This window comes from Ptychodera flava, chromosome 9 (genome assembly GCF_041260155.1).
Source record: "Ptychodera flava strain L36383 chromosome 9, AS_Pfla_20210202, whole genome shotgun sequence".
NCBI classification, from domain to species: domain Eukaryota; kingdom Metazoa; phylum Hemichordata; class Enteropneusta; family Ptychoderidae; genus Ptychodera; species Ptychodera flava.
This window is the reverse complement of record NC_091936.1, coordinates 9,592,925-9,617,644: the sequence shown is the minus strand read 5'-3', so window position 1 is coordinate 9,617,644 and position 24,720 is coordinate 9,592,925. Positions and strand designations below refer to the sequence as shown.

The 24,720-nt window shown below is 37.6% G+C and overlaps 1 protein-coding gene across 2 annotated transcripts in view; it reads right to left on the bottom strand.

Moving 5' to 3' along the window:
* Nucleotides 1-348: 348 nt before the first annotated feature.
* The window catches only part of LOC139139957 (glycine receptor subunit alpha-3-like), a 50,707-nt gene continuing 26,335 nt past the window's right edge, over nt 349-24,720 (bottom strand). For both annotated transcript variants that reach the window (XM_070708924.1, XM_070708925.1), the window contains 5 exons: nt 17,107-17,327; nt 5,582-5,664; nt 5,030-5,164; nt 4,236-4,594; nt 349-2,170 (listed from right to left, as the gene is read on the bottom strand). In XM_070708924.1, the coding sequence (XP_070565025.1) occupies nt 1,883-2,170; nt 4,236-4,594; nt 5,030-5,164; nt 5,582-5,664; nt 17,107-17,327 (1,086 nt within the window). In that variant the 3' untranslated portion in view covers nt 349-1,882. The remainder of the gene's footprint in view (nt 2,171-4,235; nt 4,595-5,029; nt 5,165-5,581; nt 5,665-17,106; nt 17,328-24,720) is intronic.

Sequence of the window (24,720 nt, the reverse complement as noted above, 5' to 3'; positions counted from 1 at the left end):
AGAGGGACCTTCATTTTTAAACTGGAACAAATTCGCCCCCCCCCCTTTCATTACAAAGAATGTAACTCTGCTAAACTTAACTTTCTCGGGTTGTCCAGCGAAAGAAGTTTTAAATCAGAGAAGCACAGCCAAATGTTATTGGGTCCGACCATCTTTAAATGGTCCTCTGAGTCAAGATCATAGACAGCATTATGCTATTTGTCCGTAGTGTTGATCAAAATAACTTCTTCTAAGTTAAGACCTTCCGGAAATCTTTCCAGCTTAGGAGGCATTTTCTAAGGAATGACGTCATGTAGAATTTATGCTTTCGATAGATTATTACCTGAGCCGAATCACAAGACAACCGACTTTTATCAACAAATAAAACTTTATTAGGAAAGGCTACATCTCAACAGCCACGCATGCCAAAACAGCTGAAATATTGCATTTACTAGAAAATTGTTTTGACCTCCGTAGGTATAACCTTTATACTAAAAGTTTCATTAGGTCATGCGCACTAATTATCAGTTTTACAAGCCAATGTGTCACATCATCATATGAATATTTAGGAATTTGTCCAGGATATAATTAAAATGAATGATGGTCAGCCATTTAATTGATCAGACAGATTTAAAACGATGGGAGGTACACCGAAGGTGACTGCCACCTCCGAGTGTCGCGATGAGAAGTGTATATACAATGAACGTGATCTAGAAAAATTCCGATTAGGTAATCATTTTACATCAAACATTCCCTATTTGAAATATATATGCAAATATACATAAGTACAATGGCAGAATACACAAAGATGTCAGATACCTCGACAAAACAACAGCAAGATAACTTTATACCTCCGACTTAGACTGATTTTGTACAAATAGGTGTACCTGACACACATATTTGTCTCTGATGACTCCAGTAAACAAAGATATCATACACTGCTTCCAGTCCCCTTAAGAATTTGCATTATGTAAATTAATTTCCTTCTATCAAGTATTCGTTTTGTAACACGTCTCCAGAATATATCAGATGTATCCAAACGTAAGTTCACGTGTTATTAATCTATCAATACACTGGCGTTTTGCGACAGTCGATAGTCAATGACTGTAGTATGGTTTATACCCAACCGTTTCCATGGTGTTGGAAACTGATGGTGAGGTGCTAGACTGATAGGTTCACCTGGCGAGGAGGAAGGAAGAGAAAGTTCAGTGTTTTAATGTTTCATCTGAACAGTTATTTTCAGTTGAAAAGCAACCCATAAACCAGCCTATTCTATCGTTCTAAATCCTAAAGAAGAGTCATTCTCAATAGTCAGACAAACATAGAACTCTCGTCGAAATGCCGAACACTGTCAACATTTGCCTGCCAAGACCATGGCTAAACCGAGTCTGTACTCTTCCTTTATGACGACTGGGTTTAAAATTCGAAAACAGATAAACTTTCTGAGAAGGCAGACATATTTACTGAGACCTTATGAAAAATTCTGGCTTGCTTTCGGTCTGAGTACAGTGCTCGGCACTAGTTCATCGGCTGACTGTAATGTTGCCAAGGATTGTCTTTGTATATTACCATCACACTGCAGTGTTCACTTTACTTCCAGCAAGCTTATAGGAAGAAATGCTTCATTCGACAAAAGTATTGAAGTTTTGCAAATTAAAAACTGCGAATTTGTCGTTACAAAGTTTATACTGGTACTCGTGACAGATTTAATAGACCCTAATTCTTGTTTATCATTGTAGACGTGTTGCCGTTCCGAATGACATCAAAATTGTAAGAGTTCTTTCCATAGACTTGTCGGACAGATAGTGTATATACTGTTCATACTCAACCTACACCGATCCATCTTCGCTTGACCTAGACGATTTTCTGTCTTTATGACGTCATTCGGGTCATACTATACTTCTTATATTATCGTGGTCGTGTTTGGTGGAGACTCAAAATATTGTTGTAAATATATTGCCCAATAAATGATATTGAAAATCATGAATGTGGTCGGGAAAATTATTCTTGCTGCATGGTCGACTTGTTGCCATGTGTATCTTTTCTTCTCCTTTGTTTGTATAATTCGTTTTGTCTTCCTGTTGCCGTGGACGACACTGACTAACGCTGGCTGTAATTCGTCATCTTCGCGTTTCATATACCTTGGTACGTGTTTTGTATCTAAGGGAATGTTTCCGTTCGATGCAGAGTCCTGTAGAGGAAGTAAATTTGTAATTTTTATTTAATCAATCGTCCAAAAGGCGATCACCAAATTATAAAATGAGGTACCCCTAACCCACCATCCAGTGGATCAATGAGGAGTAAGGTGCTTTGCTCAAGGACACATCATCGTGCTGGAGTCTCGAACCCGCCATCCTCCTATACCCTAATCAATTGCCCACGCCATGGTCCTTCCGGAAAAGTAAACTGTATTGTATCAGAACAACAGGCTATCAGCTTAAAATGGCGATATTTTCAAAACTTGGCTCTGCAACGTCAATTCGTTTACTCAACTTTGCTCGCAAAGGATGTTTACATTGGAAGGACCCCTCTCAAAAAAGGGAAAAAAAACGTTGGCGAGACTTTTTATGCCGACCTTACCAAGCCGTGTGGACAGGAATATTACGTTTGGGGCAGATTTTAGTGAATGGAATTAATGACGTCACCATAAATCGACTGCTTGTAAATTGTAACAGTCCTACATCAGATATTCAACAATCCTTTAAATTTTGAAAAATAGATCGTTAAATTAAGGAATAAATTATCACCAAACTCTAATTCGATGGATCAGTTAAATAATAACACATGAGAGTGAGGGCAAGATCACGATTTATTGCCTGCCCAAGGGATGGTGGTCATGATCGAAATATTGATGATGCCCGAGCCGTAGGCGAGGGCATCATCAATATTTCGATCATGACCACCAGCCCGAGGGCAGGCAAAAAATCGTGATCGATATCTTGCCCTAACTCTCATGTGTTATTATTTTTATTACACCGAACAAACTTATTCGAGTACAGTTCGCCTTTCTGCATGAGCCCGGACCTCAGCGTAAAATGTTGTCAGTGCCAAGTCTCAGGTTGCCGCTGAAAGTTTGCCGATCTCATCGGTGGCGTCACATCCAAATTTGTTGCTTGCATAGTCGCTGAACACAGAAATTGCATTCCGTGTTGCTATTTTCATTCGTTTGATGTTTACTTGCATCAAAATATCGTCTAACTGTGCCGGTGACAGCTCTGCATGACGTTTCGCAGCCATAGCTGCCGACTGCAAGTAGGCCTACAAGCGAACGACAATTTGTTACGCGCAGAAAGTTTACGCAGTAAGTAAATTGACGTCATCCATGTAATATCAAATGCAGAGGGCATCATCAAGTTCGCAGAGGGCATCATCACGTTCGCAGAGGGCATCATCACGTTCTTTTACATGTCACGTGAGTCGTGTTTAACCAATGGCAGTGCACGCTGAATGAGTGAGGTGTAATAATGAGTAATGGAAGCCAGTCCTCAATTAGGTGGACGTTTCTGCAATGCCGACTTGTTAATAATGTTTCAATCTGCAGCTCTACAGCGAGATTACCACCTGTTCATCTATGAGCAAGAGCTTGGACACCCGCAGGCTTTAAAATATCATAAAACCCGGCATTTCTTTGTACTTTATATGCGTTGGTACTTATCAAAAAGGCATCATTTTAATTACACAATTTCTATAACGATTTCCAAAGTTCCTATGTACAGATTGTAAATACTGACGCTTCGCGTAGTTTGATAGATTTAGTGAAGACTGCAAATGTATCATAAATACAACTTTCTCGCTTGGTTGCAGCAATATTCACCCAATGCACGATTTGTCCATGGTTTCAAAAGACAGTGGAAGGATTTTAAAATCCGGGCTGTATGAGCATGCGTCCGTCAGCATACGTTTCCTTTGAAAAGGAACTTGCACGTCATACGGATAAAACCTCTCCGAATGACGCTGTCATGGCGAAGACAAACATTGTGTAGAAAAGATTTTACTTACTGGAGACGGATCTAGGCGTGCATGGATAAGTGACATGAATTATTATGGTTCATTTAATTTGGCTTTCTTAATTTAAATGACTATGTTGTTTCTGTCCAAACATTTCCTTCACAGTGTCTGAAATCAAACTGTACACTGTACAACATACAAATTTATCAATGCAACACGTGTTTTAAAGGTAAAGTTATACGATATACAAGTACTGAACAGCATGCTTAGGTATATATTCTCCCGTTGACAAAATTTGTTTTACTTACCATGCTCCTTATCCTAACTTTCTGTTTCTCTCCGTCTTTGCTCTGTCTGTACAAGAAGTTGGCGGCGGCAAATTCGAGTAATGCGGCGAATACAAACAGCAAACAGCAGGACATCCAGATGTCAATGGCCTTGACGTAGGAGACTTTTGGTAACGTTTCATTGGCTCCTGAGCTCTGCGTTGTCATGGTGAGGACAGTTGTGATCCCCAATGCAACACGCGCCGGCGAGGATTCCGCGCTGATCCAAAACGACACCCAGGACAGAATGACAATGAGAATGCTGGGTATGTAAGTCTGAATCAGATAGTATCCCATCTGACGGACCAGGATAAACTTCACTTCAACGCAGGTATAGCTGCCTGTGAAAAGTGAAAAAAATGAGACTTTTTGTATTACGAAAATCGTGTTCAAGATATAATGTTCATTTTAAACCGTTTCTTGAACCTGCACATATGACTTCACTTCAATGACTATTATCTGTATATTTTTTCGAATAATGTCGTGCCTAGAGATTTCAAAATTCTTACGAAAAAAGGACAGAAATGAGCAAGTGTCATCGAGTCTCGATGATATTTTGGAAATCGGAGACCGCTTTCATTTCTTTCGAATCAGGTGTCATATTTATGTACTCTCAACATTGATGATGTTCGCTATTCAACGAACAATTGATGTATTACACTGACCATTATGTATGGCACGCCATTTCAAAAAACCCCTAAAACACACTTATTAAAAGTCGCATCACTCAAATAATGTTAGTGCTACCGAAGAATCAAAATAGTCCCTTTACTTACCAGTGTTATATACCTTAGTGCAGGGGAAAATCTGGTAGCCAATAATGTTGAACTGGGGTAATTCCAAATTTTCATTTACTTGAACCGGTTTCTCTTTCTTCCAAGTGAACAGAAGATCTTTCGTGGTAAAACCGTCTGCATGATAATAATTATATCAGTAAACACGTTGGGACTTCTGAAATGTTCATAGAAGACGCAAACCACTTGTCAATGTGTTGAGAATATTAATGGAATGAAAAACCCAGGTACGCTATCGCGACATGAGTGGTCGCCTTATTTCTTCTCATATGCACGTTGATCTGGGGAACTACAAGGCACACTGTGGGCCACATTATATGACACTAATGAAATAAAGTATTTAATCTCTGGAACTGGCCTGTAATCTATGAAAGGGGATATCCTTCAAGCGTCGACTCTCGCTAGGACTTTTTAGGTTCATACAGAACATTTATGTAATACAATTGCATATATTTGACATCATATTCTTTGGAAATGTTGTCGAGGCTGTGTTTACAACAATGAAACATGCACATGTATACTTTACTGACTTACAACTCTCAAGTTGGACTCCGCAGATTTGCTGGTCCATTGGAAAGAGGTGAAGTTTCATGTTGCATTGTAGAGTCAAGCTGAGCCTGTTCAAGAGAAAATCTGAATTATTCAGACTGTAAGATCATGGGCCTTTTTGAACAGGGTTCTTTGGGTCATCGAGATGCGTGACTGTTTGTTTTCTTTCCATATGAAGACAGGTTGGCCTGGTCTTTTAACTGTCTTCGAAAATTATTAAGTCACTAATCCTTCAACCTTGACAACAGTTTTTGGTCCCTAAAGTTGAAGTGCAACGCCCAGATAAAGTTGAATTTATTTAAAATCTTCGCAAACGTTTGAGGACAAATAGAATACCTTGTAAGATTTTAGCATTTTACAGGAGTTACTAAGTTCAACAATACAAATATCACCAGATTTAGGCTGCACTTGAGAATACATACGTCCAAAGGAGGGCAGGAGAAATTGTGATTTAAATTATAATTAGTTCTATATTACCCCAATACCCGCATAACATTTCGAATACAAGCCCTCTGAATGATCAAAAATGTTCACCCCACACTGTTATATAGCCAAAAGTTTATAAAACTAACAATGGTAGATTAAATTTTTGATGGAATTCACAGTATATTTATCTTTTATTATCTCCAATATCTTGTTTTTTACATGTTAGCATGATGAAATATTCAGTATTCAGCTTATCGATACAGCCTGCATACCATACGTTGTACGTATACTCACAGGCAAATTGTACTTGCAGTTGCATTTCAGTCCAGCCATAAATTGCAATGTTAATATTCATTATATAACCATGCCTGTCTGTTACATTTTAAGTGGTCGAGCTGAAACTCGTGACTGCCCACAATATAGTAATGGTTTGAATAATATAGTAAACTTTACAACTTAAACGTAAATTATGATTGTACAAAGATCATAATCAATTACAAAATAAAATGGAGCACTTGTGGTCCAAGCTTAGACACTTTTTCAAAAAACAAATCCAGATTTGCAAAACTTTTACAGCGCACGCACTACTCTCTGACAAGTTCTGGGGCCCCGTTGTCTTTCGCGTGGGAAATTTTCGTAAATTTTGACGATTTTCTTGGGTTCGTTGATAATGGAAACACCCTGATCATTAACGTTTATTTATGGGAGCGGGCTAGAGGAAAGCCAAAATTGACGGGCTCGGCAAGCCTCTCCCGTTAAGTTTTGGCTTTCCTCTCGCCCTTGCCCATAAATAAACCTTAATGGCCAGCGCGTCGTCCTTTACATCTATAATAATACTGCTGCATGTATTCATACTCAGGCTGTGTTAACAAACTTGACGCATTTCAATACGATTTTTTTAACAATTTTGAATAAACGACAATGTTGTTGATAAACAGAATAAAAATGTTGAAAAAAATATCAATTTAATAGCAACTAATCATTTATATCTTGGTTTCTCTCTATGGGCATTGTCTTCGTTGCAAAATGGAAAATATTGTGTATAATGATTATGAACATTACAGCCATCAGATGACATAACATGCACTTCATCAGATTTACTCACCAAACCGTGGGATATGAAAATGTCAAAATAGGGAACAAAATATTTCAGCATCCACCCTCATACCAAGTGTTGACCGTACCATCCCCCGTACTTTTCCAAAAAATTCCACACCCTCCTTTGAATTCCTCCATATCCCCCGGCTGTATTTGTGATTTCAGCCTTACAATGGTTGACCTGCTACGCCTACAGCTGTCTCGCGAGATCTAGCAAACAGCGGAAAATTGTCCTTTTGCAATAGCAGTACTTGTAAGCTTACTACAGTCTTTACCAGTGGGAGTAATACTTGATGTGTTAACATTTGCAACTCACGCGATATCCATTATTCAGATGGCAATTACCTTGCATGTTTCAAAGAGCGCTTTCTGCGCATGCCTTAGGCATAGCGTGAACTCAAAGTCTCCGCTCAGGTCGAAATGCATGCGCGTACGTTGACTATCATCAATAATGAAAGTAAAACAAGAGTGGGTTGTGTTTGATACCACCGTTATTTCGATCCAAAGAGTTTCTTGTAATTACATGTATTATATAAACGTCGACGTAATTGTCATTTGTCGTGCCTGAGTGATTCTGACTATATGCGCCACTTCTCTTTCCACTACAAATTGTATGATCGACACGGTTAAAATGCGTACTGCATGAGTAACAAGGTACTTCAAACTTGTCCAACCTGAGCGTACATGTTAATATACATGACACAATCACCTCAACGACGTCTTTCTAGAGAGCGGCTAGTACCTGAATACTGCCCTCTAAGTTCAAATCTTCTCTGTCGAGATCTCTGGTTTGACTGCTTCGGGACGTTGTGTGTTTGGCGTACGAATCTAAATATTGATAAGGTGGTTTATTCATTTAGTAGAAGGTGATTTTGTAGGGGTTCAAACGTTAACTGCATTATGGATGGAGCATTTTCATCACTTAGCCCATAGGTCCGAAGCACTAACTATTAACAGTGTTTCTTAATCACACATTGCACGGTCTCCACTCAGATTCGGCATTTGAAAACCGATTTAAAAATGGATGAAAGCGAAAATGGATAGATTGTGAGTTCTGGCTCCCTCCTGAATTCCGAAATGCCACTACATTGTTAAAAAATAAGAAGTGAAAACAGACGACTGGGCATGCAGACGATAGGGAATACAAACACCTTCCAGGGATTTAATATTTCATAGGACGTGTGTTTTGAAGAACGAAGGTCATACAAACAGAAGAAAATGTCATGTAAACAATGCCCGCAACCTTTGACTAAAAATTACAACCAACGTTATATTTTATTCATTTTATCACTTTATGGCCTAATCTGACATACACACATTCGTGACTTGCTAAATTGCTTCGCCCTTTTCATCCAAGAAATGGATTGCGCACGATTGTAGCATCGACCTGTCTTTCAGATAAATGATTCACAATGTATTGCGGTACATTTGTCCTTTCAGTCTATTTCAAACAGCCATACACATTATGTACACATCGATGACACTACAGCTGAGTTCGCTCTCAATTACACGAGAAGCAGTTGAGACAGCATTGGTATCAGTGTGCAATAATATACCGCTCCAAATACAGAGCGATCGATGGCTTACGAGCGAAATTCTAGGCGTCCTAATTATAACTCCAACTATGTGGTTCAAATGTGTGGTTTACGGTGTCGTTTCTGCCAGCAAAGACTGTCATTTTACACTTTTCTAATTCCTCCCAGAGGGGGTGTAAATACACTTCACATGCAGATACAGAAAGCACAAGGATTTTTTGTGCAGTTGATCGAAGGGCTGACAGCTGATAAATCAGAGGAGAGGGTTCGCGTAAAATGTACACCGCACACTATTAACGAATTTTTCACTAATACGCACATAGCACTCGGTAAATTCTTCTTTGGCCAGTACATGTATACGTGGATGTCCTTCGCATCTTTCTGGTCCAGTGCAACCTGCGTTTATTCACTTGTAGTATCTATCAAGCTTAAATTGTCACTGTACACGAACATCAAGTACCTTAACACAAGTTTTGAAAATTTGAGCGGGAAGCAAACGCTGTAAACTGGATATTGCACAAAAGCCTTTGTTTGTACATGCCAAATGTTCTTTTCAAAGAAGGATATGTGGAACTCAGGCAAAGATAAACATAGCATACCATCTCCTTAACATGTATAATATATTCATCCCCTAAATTAATCTTTAATTAAACATTTTGTGCAGCAACACGATTTAAATACTAAATACTTTTAGTGTCTTAGCCTACCTGTCCAAAGTTTCGTAAAGTTGCTATTTTTTTCGAGCAGGAATGGTTATTTTTCAAGATATCTGAATATGAGTATTCAGAAAAATAAGAGTAATACAGATATGTTGGTCAGATTTTAGATAAAAACTACATTATTATTCTATTCTGTTTGCTTAAGACACCTGCGCACTCCAAGGTTTAATATCTGTGTTTTCACTCAAACGGAATCATGGGATATGTCATTTACTTTTTAGTAGCATAGGATCCGGTATTATCAGGCATCGTCAACTCATTTGCAAATTAAAAGAAAGTCGCATCTTATTGACACGTTGTTTTATGAATATAACAATTTTAAAATGTCATTTATGGGAAGGATCATTACACAATTTGCTTGCAGTGCGACACGTCGCTCTTGAGATACTGTAACCATTACATAAACAGACAGTCAGCTCCCAATCAAACAGCACCGACAGAAATCGGATCGACCTTTGCTACAATCGATATAACACCTTCCCAAAAGTCTGTAAAAACGATCATCTTTAGAAAAGTACAATTCTAATAGAACATATGCGATAATATCGAGTTCAGGATGAAAATGAGGGGCAATGTATAATATATTTCAACTCCTCAAACTGTCATATCTATGCCATTACTTGGCCAAATATATTGTCAGGTTACTCATTCTTCAGGACGTTCAAACTTTGAAAAGTTTAGATTTACTTTTAGGGGGAGGGGTATTAAGAGGGGTCACAGACTATTGTGATTGTTACTGTTCTGGCCTGGATTCAAAGTATTTCGGCGTGGATGTAGCGATGATATTTGAGCTATCAGCCATGCACTGCGAGCACTTCAGAGATTAATTTATGTACTCAAAGATTTATTGTAATTGGTCACCGCTACATATATAGCATTATTATTTTACGGGTTTTCGTACTTAATGGCTTACAGCTGCTCTGTGTTGATTACGAAACATTTCCTTCGGGTGTCTAAGGTTTACAAGGCACGTCTCGGAGGTAACAAATTAGCCGATCGTAAATTTTGACCATTGACACACGACAGAATCCGGGCACGGGTATTTTCGTTATTACCGGTGATTGCGTCCAAAGGATACGTTCTGAGAACTGTGAAAGTTAACTAACTATTACCAATGCGTCCGACTGCACACAAATACATGTATGACCATATGGTGTCAACAAGGAAGGACCATAGTAAAAGCGTAAAAGAAAATAGGTTGTTTCTCGTTCACGCGAAAATTAAAAGCATTTTGAACTTTCCTTAATGGTTGTCGGATAGAACAATACAATAATTCTAACTCATACTTCTGGCTTTTCGTTAGGGAACTTTTTTCATTTTTTTTATTTAATGAGATATGAACATCAAAAATAAAGACATACACTTGAGGCGTATATATCATACTCGATAAATATTAGCTATCATAGGTATTGTCTCAATGTGGTCAACTGTAATGTCACTCGACAATACTTTTGACATCTGTAAGAATCTCAACCCTAACCATTGTTTTCAGTAGGGTCATATAGCGAAAACTGACCAACTGTTCATCGCTTGGCGAGACGTATTAGTATACGTACTGGCCCTTTTCGACTTAAGTAATGTTCTCAGAAAACGCACTAGTGACAATTCTGACTAAAGTCATATTATTCACAAATACAGGGAAAAAGGTAAAATCGTGATTGCGCCATTGGTTCTGGCACATTTCCAGTCATAGATCACCACGCTTGTTTGCAGATTCTTGAAACCCCTTTTTCTAATCACAGATGTGGTGAATATTATACTTCTATAATCAAATGCAATCGTGTACATATGTCGTTATCTCAGCGTGGCTGACGACCGAACGCCCAATTGACTAAACTTGACACGCACAAACTACTGTAGACAAGACACGTAGTGTCGCCTTATGCTATTAGTATGCAAATCTTACAACATGTACATAAGATCAAGAGATTTGGAGATCTGATTTCTAGACGAAAGAATATTCGTTTACATCAAGCCATGAAAAAAGAAGAAGTTGCAAGCCATCTATTACTACAGAGCTGGAATTGAGTTAGTGTAGGCCCCACTGGATCAATTAAGTCAAGGCACGATGTATAAAAAATTGATAGCTCAACGTTCGTATTCAATCGTAATGGCTACCAGGGGTATAAATACCATCGCTGTATCGGCAGTCATAGCAGCTTTGTTTCGCCAATATAATGAACACAATTTAGAGAATCATCCCCGGCCATTAAAAGTAAAATCGATTTGATTTTTTCCCATCATCGTTAATCCCAAAACTTATTCTTCATCTAAGGAATGAATACAAAGCGCGGAGAAACCATGAACAAATTATCCTAAATCGACGATGAGGACATATTTCGGCTTATAGTTCAGTTCATCGGGTAAATTTAACATAAAATAACCCATTTTGTGGAAAATTAGGATGTTATTGCCAAACTGGCTTAATAGCCATGGTATCACGTTAAGTTTGGACGTTTACTCTGTCCCAATCAAAGCTATGACGTCAGCGTGAATTTATCCGCCAGAAAGTGTTTCACCTGAGCTATCTTCTCTATGAGACAAGAAAAGGTATGCGTCACGTCAGCCTTAAATAACTAATACGATCAATGTCACAGAGGTTAAACGTACATCTCGCTGTGTGACTCTGTGATACATAATACATCTAACCAACTGTCAGATTATATCACCATTGAGTTACAATAGCTTTCCTTATCGTGCAGTATTGCCAATATAACCACATGTAGGAGACACAGTTTGTGTATGTACTATGTAATTACAGTCATCTTACCGATTGAAGCATAATATCGTACTTCTGGGTTCACCTGAAACCCCCTGCATGCCAACGACTTTGCTGCAATCATCAGAGCCGTTCTGAAAAACAATCTTTTTGAGCACTTTACAGTGATTTACGACAACCGAAACCATCCTTGCCCGACATCTATGGCACTCAAGACATGGAGAGATCAAGACATCTGTCCATGAGGGCATAAAAAGAGCTATAGCTGTCAAAATCTAGTCTGAATGCACGATAATATTCATACCCGAAATTAAGCTTACTGCAATCGATGCAAAGATTCAATCGCATGTGACGTTTCTCAGTCGCACTTTAAGACTATCAGCGCTGTATTTTGTGTTGAGTCAGTGTAACTGTAATTAAGGTAATATGCGCCTCGAAAGTGAAAGACTTAAAATTTTGCTCAAACTTTCCTTAAGAAATATTTCAACCATTCTCTTTCAAAATTAAGAGTAAAAATCAGGGGTCATCGTGCAAATTTTGGAACTAGATAAACAAATAACCAAAGATTTACCGATGAAATTCCAAATGGCCACCATCCCTATGTAAACTCTACAAAGAAAAATAAAAATTTTCAAATTTCGAAAAACTAAGCCGATGAAAAGTTTTCTTTCACAAGAGCTTTAAAACGAACCCCCACATATGGCATATCAGAAGTGAAATGTAAAAGTTTGTGAGTCCGAATGTCTGTCCCCGAGGCGCGTTCTACCTTAAAGGACAAAGTTGCATCCACTTTGGAGGTTTTTACTAATTTATTTGCAAATCAGCATTAAGAAATTGTTACATGAAATTATATTATTAGGCATTTAAAGATATTACGGAAAACTGTTAACGAGACGAACCCATAGTTCTGTTTTCAAACTCAACCGCTGTATGGACAAGACACATAATTTGTAGTCTGCCAGACAAATGGTCTGATCACCTCTGACCGGGCAAACCTTGGTGTAACGTACAGCGGCCCCGGGTTAGATTTTAAACTCATTGACACTATTTGTGTTACTGATCGATTCTACAAGGCAAGAATACAGCGACGTTATCTGTATTGGAAAAATTCCGAGTAAAGGGCATGTACAATTCGCGTATAAAGTATATAAGTATGTATATAAGTAAGTATATGTATATAAAGTATATGAGCATGATTATGCATTTATCTCAGATCCATGCTAACTTCTTAAAACCTGTTGCAATTTAGCTCTTGAAGACACTTCTTGCCTCAATTCAACCAATGACAAAATAACACTGGTAGAAATTCTCTCTGTCAGCCAATGTACCGAAAGCTAATAAATGACCTTCTTCACATGGCTAGAAAAACATATCCTATCCAACTAGCATCGCTTTGTCACACCTGAACCACCTGTATTGATAAGAGGGCTAACAAGAAGATCCGGTTGTATTCGATTTCCACTGGGGTGCTTTGACATTTCAATTTCTGCTCTCTACAGTTTTCCAATGTTATCATGATATCAAGACCGTGTGTTCGTATGCCACATGGACTATCACAATATCATTGCAAAGATGCGTTATAAAGGGTACTTCCAAAACTCAAATAGAAGAATAACCTCCCGATGAGACAAATACCCAAGACCACTACTTCTACAGTGTACAGCTATGCCAGTTACAACGTAGAGACAATTTGAAATCAAGCATTCGACCGCAAGCAACCCTTTCGACTCAATATTTGAGTCTCAACGTTTTGGTAATCGGACGTGCAACGTATCGTTGGCTGCAAGCTTTTCTATCAAAAAACATCTTGGCATAGCTGATGAATTTCCATTACTGCAAATTTCTCTATCCTTTATCATCAGCTCTGAACTGTGCTATTCACCTAATGTATTAGTAACCTACACCAATTTTACGGGTGCATTGTCTCATGGTTAATTTGATCAGTGGGAGCAATTTTGAATAAAGACTATTTGACCGTGCTATTGAGTCACTGGCACTCTTTACGTCGAGTCACCTTCTCGTCAGCTGTTCTCAAATTGCATAAAAACATGAATAAATATCTCTTGGAAAGGCAATAGTAAAATTACGTTTTACAAAATCAAAAAGCATAGTCTGATCTGAGATAACTGCAATTTCAGTAGGACGTTTTGATTTACAAGTCATATGAATAGAGTATCAACCACTCTTTCCATAATGTTACTAAGCAACGATTGAATCTTTTGAAGACGATATTTTCCAAGAAGATGATGTTCAAGAAACCATACTGACTAACTTGGCGAGATATATATCGAATTGTGGATGTTTCGTAACAAACTGGTATTTACGTAACATATGGGCAAAGCTCTGGATCTGCCCGCATAGTCAGGGGAAACCTTGATTTGCATGGCGACCTGGATTCACTTCATCTGCTATGCAGCGGTGTGTGAATTTCGAACCAGATTCTTTATTTTCTGCATTGCATGTCTTTCTATGAAAAGTGTACAACTTTACCATAACCCTCTTTAATCTACGATGCCTTCTGGAGTGGATTTCTAAACAAAAAATCGCTGTCGATTTCCGATGATTAAAGTCGTCCGTTTTATCAGAAACCCGGATGATATATGAATGAAGAAATTACGAAACCAATCACATGTCTCCTGATCATATACCTTGAGAAATCGCAGGGATTTCACGAGAAGTGAGTAAATCTATAATTCATTAGTTGTTCTAAATCCCTTCCTTGGATAGAAATAATTGCACGTTATGTCGCGTTCATGAAGCCGTGCACGACCGGTCGCCCAACCATATATGCAAAACAACCGCTCATGTATTTTGGTTTTCGCTCATTTAGTTTTTGCTGAGTCATTCAATGTTAATGTTTGATTAAAAAGAATATTTAGAATGATGTAAAATAACGTTTCGATGGTACATATTTGCTTTACTTGTTTTTAGGTGTACTTGTGCTGCAATGTATTTATATTCTTTTCCTCTAATAACCGAATTTTGACTGTGATGACTCATCAAAAACTAAATAAGCGAAATGATAAAGTTGAACTTACAATAACTCACGTGAAGAATATCAAGACGGTTATACTCTTCTGTGTGTGTGTGTCTGTCTATCATACATCTCGATATTTTCCCTCAGAATCCCATAAAATATCAAACTTTCTTCATACTAGCTAAAGATTATTTCGTTGCTTGTCAAAAATTCCACATCCCTAATGAGAAGCGACTTTTTCACAATTTAAAACATGGCCCACAGCATTTGCTGAAGAAAAGGCAACCATCTGTATTGCCTGTTGCCATAGTGACAGGCGTGGACCAGGCCGGGATATCGATGTGATACTGCGTGGCAAGGACGTCTCACTGAAGGCATGTGCAATATTTGTTCCATCATGAATTATTTGACTTTAGGAAGGGACCCTGGGTGACTAAAACACTGAGTTTTATTAAGACGACTTTGTACGTCTAGACGTCTTCGATCCTTTATCAATCTGAGTCAAAGATCACTGCGGCTGTCAGGAAGTAGCTGCTGGGCGCCTGACATGCTACACATATCACCATGGTGACGACCTTTTCGCTCTTTTAACAACACTGGTGTGATTTAATTGACAAAAAATGAGAGTGACTGGAGAGTGTTGACGGAACAGATCACAGTTCCTTCATATCGACGTAAATTCACAGAATTTTCGCAAAACAATCCGAAAATTTTATGCTAGATTCCGTACCAGTACGCTATGTGTGGAATATTCAGGTTTTCTGTGTTTCAGAAACATTTATTATAATGCAAACCTTATCCAGGTATCATTATTTCATGGGTTTGCAGTGATTCAAAGGCGTTCAAACACACTAGTTAGCATTGTCGATGCTTTCCCTTCGTGCTCACCTCAGCGATTTGTGAATCAGTTACCCTATGTCAATGTGTCAACGAAATATTTCCGTCGCCGAAGTTTAGTCATATATATTGTTCTTACTTTTCAGATAAATTATCGTAGAAAAGTTCACGGTCAGAAAGTTACTTTATTTTCACATTTATCACTATGGCATTCCGTCGATTACCCCCCTGAATTACGACCAAACAGAAAAGAAAGTCATTTTTTCTTGCTGAATTATACGAATATTACAGGCGGTAGTCCCAAGGATCTATATGCAGCACAAACCGATTAGCCAAAAATTGTATAAACAGTTACTTTTGAATATGCCTTAACTATTTGGCTTGGCTTGGTGTGACATGCAGACATGACCGGCCGCTGAATGAAGTCTTCAGCAGTATAAAGCCACAATGTCAGCAATGAGTAAGTTAGATATTACCATTAATCACTGGTGCCGGCGTAAGGCCCGAAGTTCGCTTTCATTTCTGATCGACATTCACAACTGCGGCACGAAATTCAACAGAAATATTCTCTACTTAACAGTGAACTTTTATGTAAGAGTATAAACTTAACACTCTAAATGTACGAAACAGGAGAGATATTCCAACTGAGTAGAGTTTTAAAAGCTTTTTATTGGGCGTTTTCCCTTTATACTCTTAGTTTCAAGTGGAAGCAGCTCAACTATTATGGAACAACACTGTAAATATAAATCTTTGTGTCAATTATTAGGGGTTGTTTTCCGGACAGCTGGAGCCTGATTAAAGTTCACTATTCAACTTTATAGCATGGCTTCTAGTTTAATTTAAACCCTTGCTTTTAGATCATAAGAAACGGATTCATTTATCGACGCTTAAAGGAACTTTAGTAACTTAAAACATCCCTTCATAAAACAGTCGGGCATCCTTGATAAAAATTTGTAGCGTACGCAAAATCGAATCGAAGCTCAACGAGGCGAGGTTGTACTTCAGGAAAGGATTGTCTACGTTAGGTTGATGTACGCGTTTGATTAAGTTTAGATTGGATTTTTATCAGTCAGTGGTCAAAATATGAACAATACTAAACCTGGGCCTTAACGATCGATAACTTTTAATGGACTCATTCACATACATTGCCAGACGATACCGGATATAAAAAAAAACGAAATGGATAGTTATTAGCTCACCTTACACTGTAGAGGACATCGCCGTTCGGAAATAAGTGGAGTAGTTTATTAGCCGTGGTGACTTTATGAACCGTTGCACGTTTCTCGTTGGCGAAGAAGAGGTCTGGAAACCAGAGCTTGTCCAGAAGTTTTGTGTGTACGGCAACTTTTTCATCGTACTCAGTGAAGGAAAGTCTCGGGTCATTCCAACGCTGTCGCATAAATATACCCATGCTGAAGCTCTGATTGAAATAATAGCGACAGAATGTTACCACGGTGACCATTCCCTGTGAAAAATAAATGCTGTATCTTTTCCTGTCCGCATTTTGGGTGAACAGAAAAAACGCCTTTGCAGATAGAGTGTAGGAGATAAAAAAACACATGTTCATTTGTTATATATATATATATATATATATATATATATATATATATATATATTATATATATATATATATATAAACATATGTGTATATATGTATAATGATAGTTCTTACATGTAAAAATGAAGATATAAAGTCTTTAGAGCACTTATCGACACACTGTTCGTGATTGTATACAGTTTCAAGGAAAAAGTAGTATTACGTAGTTTCATTCCACAATAACACAATAGGCTTTCTAAACTAAAAACAAGAATAGAAAGTGGCCGTTAACCTTGACCTCTAATATAACTCTGATCGAACAATAACTACACAAACTTGATTTTTGTCTACCCTTGAAACGCCGTGAGAAATCAGTTAAGACTTTGAAGGTCTCTCGACTGTACATTGCATGGGAAAGGACAAAATGACATCACAATTGTCAACTTAAAGCAGGCTAACTGGTTATTGAAACACAGCATCGAAGAGTTATTTTTGAATTATCCATTCAGCAACGAAGTGCTTAAGTTTGCTGACACTGCCGGCGATAGGCAGAGCAAACACATGAGAAGGCAATCTAAACTTTAACAATGTCAGCGGGAATGAGGGACGATCGTTCAATACAAGAACACTTCTGTAGAAATAAGTGTAAGTCACTGTGGTGTTCCCTTTTAAAATATTTTCTTTCTCATTTAATCATAAATGTAAAATGTATCGAGAGAGAATGGCACCACTGCTGCCTTCAGTCAACTACAACCATGTCAAGCAGAGAAGTCAAGTCGCTGTTGAATTGCGGGGGAGTGCACGTTGATAGCGTTTGAAGCCTACGGGTGTGGAATTTGAAAGACGGTAAATAGTAGACTTGTGTTTATAGAGGTAATCTTACCAAAACTAAGAGAACAGTAAGAAATGCTGACGCCGTTTTCATCATCGCAGTCTTTGCTGTACGGAATTAAATAAGAAACCACTTTTGAATTCGGCCAGACCTAAGACAATCATACAAGCCCGAGTACCCTATCACCTACAATTATACGATGGTTCTCATACTATCAATCGTCTTCATACCATTCTCTACGTAAAGTTACGACTTTTGAAAGGAGAATAACCTTCGGCTGACCAGTCATAAATACTTATAATCGAACAATTGTTTCAGTAATTCTGTTAATAAAACTAATGCATGGGAGTCACCGCAATCACCTAGGTGACATCCTACATGGACATGATCAGCTGTTGTTTACGATATTCACATCAAGTGTATTTAAAATAGCGTTTTGCAGGTCTTGAAACTGGATTTACGGAATACGTATATTGTAAACGCAAAATGTCCACGCTTTATATATTCCGTGGAGGAAATGGTATACTGTTCAAAACTTTCAAAAACAAGTCGCGGACTTAGGAAAGGGGCAATGTTCTCTGAACTTGGTCATGATGGTGGTAAAACGTTATCAAAATCTCCCATTACTGATATAATGTATTAACATTTCCTGAAAAATTATATTCAATCGCCTCCCTCTATCGCCCCCTCCAAATAGTGCATACAGAAAGCATTTGCATGCATGTTTGAATGACATCACATATATTAATAACACATTTACTATTATCTCCTTGACAGTAATTTTTACACGGGGGAAAAGGACAGGCTTTCATTTACGCAGGACGTAATGAGGGTCAAATTAGCATATCAAATGGGGTCAACCTTTTGGTAATGTTTTAAAGATGACTATAACCCTCTCGGTCAAGTATTCTTGTTTGTAGTACTGTTTCGCGGTGGGAAATTCAAACCTACGAATCGAAAGTTAAAAATTAAATATCACTACGCCATTCACGTTTCAGCATTTGCTACAGTGAACACGATTACCATATCAATTGGCGCCGTTCAAAAAATTATCAACTCATGTAGCTCCGCGGTATTGCTGAAAGAATTGGTAACGAATTGATGTCACAAGGTAACTGCGTGTCATACGGTATCAGTCTCTTCAGACGGCAGCAAATAAAGGGGCATTTCAGATGACACGAACGGAAAACATCTGTAACCGAATTCTTAGGCTGGATACATGGAGAGTGGAATGAAGTTTGTGCTTAGCAGCCATATTATTGCTACGTTTCGACATTACATATACTGTCTTCTATTATTACGATTATGTTTAGCGCTCAGCTATTATAGCCGTGTTGGGCCAGAAAATTCTTCTCATGTCTCCGTCAATATAATAGAAACCTCTTCCCCACTCAAAAACAATTTGATAACCGCTTAGAAGATGTTAAACTTTGACACCCCCCCCCCTCTTCCGCTGCACGCACTACTGGATGAAATTTTGATATTTTGCTATTTCAATATTTTTGTTCTTTGTGTAAAAGCTACAGTAACTCTGTCAACTTTCAATTGTTTTTTGCAGTGTTTTGTTCCTTTAGCATTTTGAAATACCCAGTATATCACCAATGCAACTTGTCGGCGTGTCATGTCCATTGTTATTGTCGAAAACTAAAATTGAAGTCCGGACCTAATTTTAATAATCAGACTAACAACCCAGGACACAGATATAGAGTCAGTGTCAACAAGCTGAGTACTGGGTATTTAAATACGCTGTGGGTAAGTACACTTAGAAACTGTTTCTGGCACATGCAGCAAAAATCGGGAATACGATCATCGACAATTAAAGTTACTGGCCTTTACATATGTTGCGATGAACATCATGTTGATGCGGAATCACAGTCGTTGTATATATATTTATCAACAGTCTATTTTAATCTAGAATTTAATTCAATTGCTGACAAAATAATGGCACCTACCTGTACATATACACTTTGTATTTACAAGAACATCAAGAACGCCAACTATATTTTGTGTCGTTTTGGGGCAAATTTATCAGTAAGCCTGCGTCTCATAACTCATTGATTTTCAAATATTTATATTGAAACTTTATATAATATGTTTAACTGAGTGTATCTGAAAATAGATTTGAATTTAAACCACATCAAACATGAAGTAAGGATAATTTGATTCAAATGTGTTGTATAATATCGGCCACTGCATAGAGTGTAGTCTTCGAGTCATGCCTCATAGGTAAACATGAACAGTAATTTTTATGAGATAAGCTGTTGATATTGAAATTTCGAATGAAAATAGTGTTACTAAAAGTATCCTAAAGAAAGGTTACTTTGATAACAAAAAGAATTTGTGTCAAGTATTATATGTTTTGCATTTATATATGGGTCCATGTATAAGATATATGCTAATTGCTATGTCTCACAGCTTGCACCTAACTTCAGTCACAGCATGCCAAGGACCTGCAATTCCTACTCTGCTTGGAAACGCTGTTGTAAGATAAGTCAGTATAGACTTGCCAAGATAAGAAGTTAATGAGACAGAAAACACTTGTCCTTTTTTATTCCGACCACAGTGTAAGCTTATATACTGACACCAGAGAATGAAAACACACGGATTATTTATTTCCTGGAATGTTTTTATACACTGAAACAAGGTTTTTTGACAGGATGGGAATTTTGAAAATCAAGTGACAACCACTCTCTGTATTGTTTAAAAATGAAACCTTCTGTTTTCAGTTTTTTCAATTTTATATAACCGGTATTTCGCCAGCTCAACTCCAGCCATGTTAACTAAACGCTCCTTTAACAACAGGCTTCTATTTTGGGTTTGTTTCATATTATTTTGTTGATCCATTTTGAAGTAATATTTTAGTTAAAGTAGAACCTTGACACATGACATTTATTGACAGTCATAAATTCTTTTGTATAGAATTTATCTACCTTTAGAGCTTCATTATTTTATTATTTTTCTATTTTATCAAATTTTGACTGTAATGATTCTGCAAAAATCGAACGAGCGAAACCAAAACAAGACAATCGGCAAGTATTTGTGATGAACTCTTATCGTACAGCACAGATTGAGTTTCAAATTCTGTCAATGATTCACCTTTGACCTCACGATAGTATACGCAATCGGCAGTGCTGGGCTTGTTCAAGTTCAACAATTTAGTCACAACAGCTCAAACGATTATCCAAAAGTGTGAAACTAGGGGCATTCGCTGTGCGCTATATTGTCAGCATTGATTTAATGGTCGTATATTTCGTTTAACATTGTGATAAGGATTTGTGATGTACGTGATCTAAAACTTTTGATGTTATGTCTGCCGCTGCTGTGCTGTGATTTATTTTACAACTTGAAATATATGTGTTCAAGATTTAAGAGAACTTATATTAACGTGCAGTGACTGCGATTTAAGTCCACAGTCATCGTGAACTGAAATAAGAACTAAATTTTAATGTTTTAAGTATTCTTTGTCTTTGAAGAATCTTTTATCAATTTTGAATAATGCCGTACACGTAGATTCATAGATCTATAAAATGATAAAAATTAACAGTTAAATTGAGAAGACTGTAGGTGAGTAATAGAGCGCCATCACTGTAATACAGGCATGGGTATCTATGAGAATCATCGGCAAGACTTGCGCATACTGGGCCAATACTCACTTAGTTGTTTAACAAAGCTACGGGAGTCCCCGTAGAAAACACTTCTGATTTCATTGAGGAAATATTGTTCTCGGTGCGATGAAATGAAAGGGTCGTGCATCGTTTCACTCCAATGAAAACATCCACCCCTGTACTTATTAATGCGTGAGGGGACTGATTGATTTTCCATAGGGAAGAAGAATGGATTCGTCAATATCTTTATACATGTCAAAACAGAACAGAACGTCAAAAAGGAGTCCTTAGAGAATGTCCTTTAAAAAAGTTCAGGTCAATTCAATGGAGCAGAGTCACAAGTCTTTCGTTTCACCATAGACTATCAGGGGTCTATGGTTTCACTCAATTTTCAACCGCAACATGACTACAAAATTCGAACTGTTGAAGTTATCGTCAACGCTTTAGAATGTGATAACGAGAAAAGGGTTGCGAATATCAAAGTTGGCATAACACAGAAAGACTTGTAAGAGAAAAATTTACAATGTTAAGACTTTATAAAGTTTTAATAACTACCGCTATCGACAATCATTTCCACCCATTTTGTTCAAGTATAAACTACCGTTTTAAACAAGTTAATCTTCCAACAGCGTGTAATATGTTTGAGATGCAGTTCTGTCGAACTCTCAAGGACCAATGTATTTCAATTGAATGACATCTATGACATTCAGCAAATACCGAATACTCTGTGACATACAGCGATGGTTCTATCATTCAAATTTAGGAGTTAGGACCGGACGATGGCCGATCAGAAAAAATACAGTAATAAATATTTGCATAAACATTGAGACGTAAACAGCTGTTTCAATCATTCGGTCAAGCATTTACTCGGACACGATCAGCTGTTCTAAACAATATTTATAACATAGTGCATTAAAATAATTACGTCGCGGATCTTCTAGTCTGTCGCCAATGTGGATTCAAAATGTAGATTATAAAAGCCTCTGTTCGAGAGGATATCCACAGTTAAAATTGCCAACAACTGATAACAAACAGACTGAAGTTCTTATAGGCAAACATCTCAAAATATTGGTATCTTTCCATTATTAAACACGTATTCCTTTTTCAAAATAAGTGTCCCCAATTACAATAAAGTGAACTGGATAGAGATTCAATGTTCAACCATACTGAAGCATACAAGGATACAAACATTTAGTTCAAGGTACGTACGTTTGATATTTCCGCATTCTGGTCGTAGATCAAAACACCGATTGGCACAGAAAAAAAATGCATTTTGAAAAAGAAAAACTGCCAGTTATAAATTTTTACAAAAAATCGCAAGGGTTACCATTATTCGAATCTATTTTCTCACGTCGTCATTATTTGCTAACATTGCACACTTTGAATTCAGATGAGAAATATGAGAGGTGCATATTAAAATGTAAAACATAATATTTTGTCCTTTCAACGGCAGAAGAAAGAATAAACAAGAGAAGTAGTTCACTTTCAGACACTCCTTTATATCATTCTGAGATTGTTTTCTCTTTCATATTTACAACAGCTGTTATTTTCATTTTGTGGACATGATCTTTTCATCAAAACTCGACCAGCAGCATGGCGCAATACACTTTAACAAAGGCGGGTTAACTGTACTTTTGAACATTATTTTCGTATCCTTTATGTTCGCACATCAACTAGTTTCTCCGTATTCTTCCTAAATCTTGTTACAATATTCTGTTTTTTCTACATAGTCTTCAGAACATAGCTGTAAGAAGAACTGCCAGCGATTCAGTTTTTTTTATGTATAATTAGGTCTGGACATGAAGTCCTTTCTCAACAGTGACGAGCGATGTGTACGACATATACGGGATGTGTTGACAAGCTGAATACTCAGTATTTTGACGTGGTTTTGATGGAATGGACCAAGGAAACACATGACAAAAATCCTGGAAAATCGTGTGGAATCCTGAAGGTTGGATGCATAACATGATTGTATTCTTCGAATGTATCTGCATCAGCTTGTTCTCAACATGCAGTACGGTGAACAGTAACGTATGTGTGATTAGCACTTTGAACGGTGACCTCATCCCGCTGTGTACACTGCAGCCTCATTAACGTTCCTCTAACTGCCCAGGTCCTTACAAAGCTGTCCACAAAATTATCATATGTTAAGCAAACATATTTAATGGAAGCGATGCATGAAGAATTAGGAGAAAATATTAGAATACTACATTGAGGTGGGGTGAGTTAAGGTGGCATTGACACACACAGATGGGCGAATATTGCTTTCGAAGTTGCATATTAATATATCGTATACTGCATCCTAGGTCCTGCTGGGATAGCTGATTACGACTTCGTCATAGTCCAGATACACCACCAACGGTCACGGCGGAATGTCACGAATTTCAAGTATTTATTGCAACATCGGTCGTTCCCTCCGGTAACTAAGGCCAGTAACATGTTTCTGCGCGGCAGTTTGCATGGTATCGCATAATATTGTTTGCTACTTTTTGTTAACATTACTCCTCTAAGGTTTACATTCTGTTTGAGATTTAGTGAAGCATAAACAATAAAGTGAAGAATGCATGGGATATCGTTAAGTTGTGCTTCGAAATACCGATCAAATAACTGTAAGAAAAATATTACTCCTTCGAAATGAAATGAGATAAAAATATAAAAACAAATGAACTTGCTGATTGTTCACACATGGGGTTGTTATCTCAGTTTAAAAACGAATACAACTACTGATTGATTGGAAAGTACCGACCACTGATAATTTAAAGAGTGATTCTTCAATATCTAAAATTTAGAATAGCAGACATTATGAGTTATGGTGAAACACAACATACATACACGTACA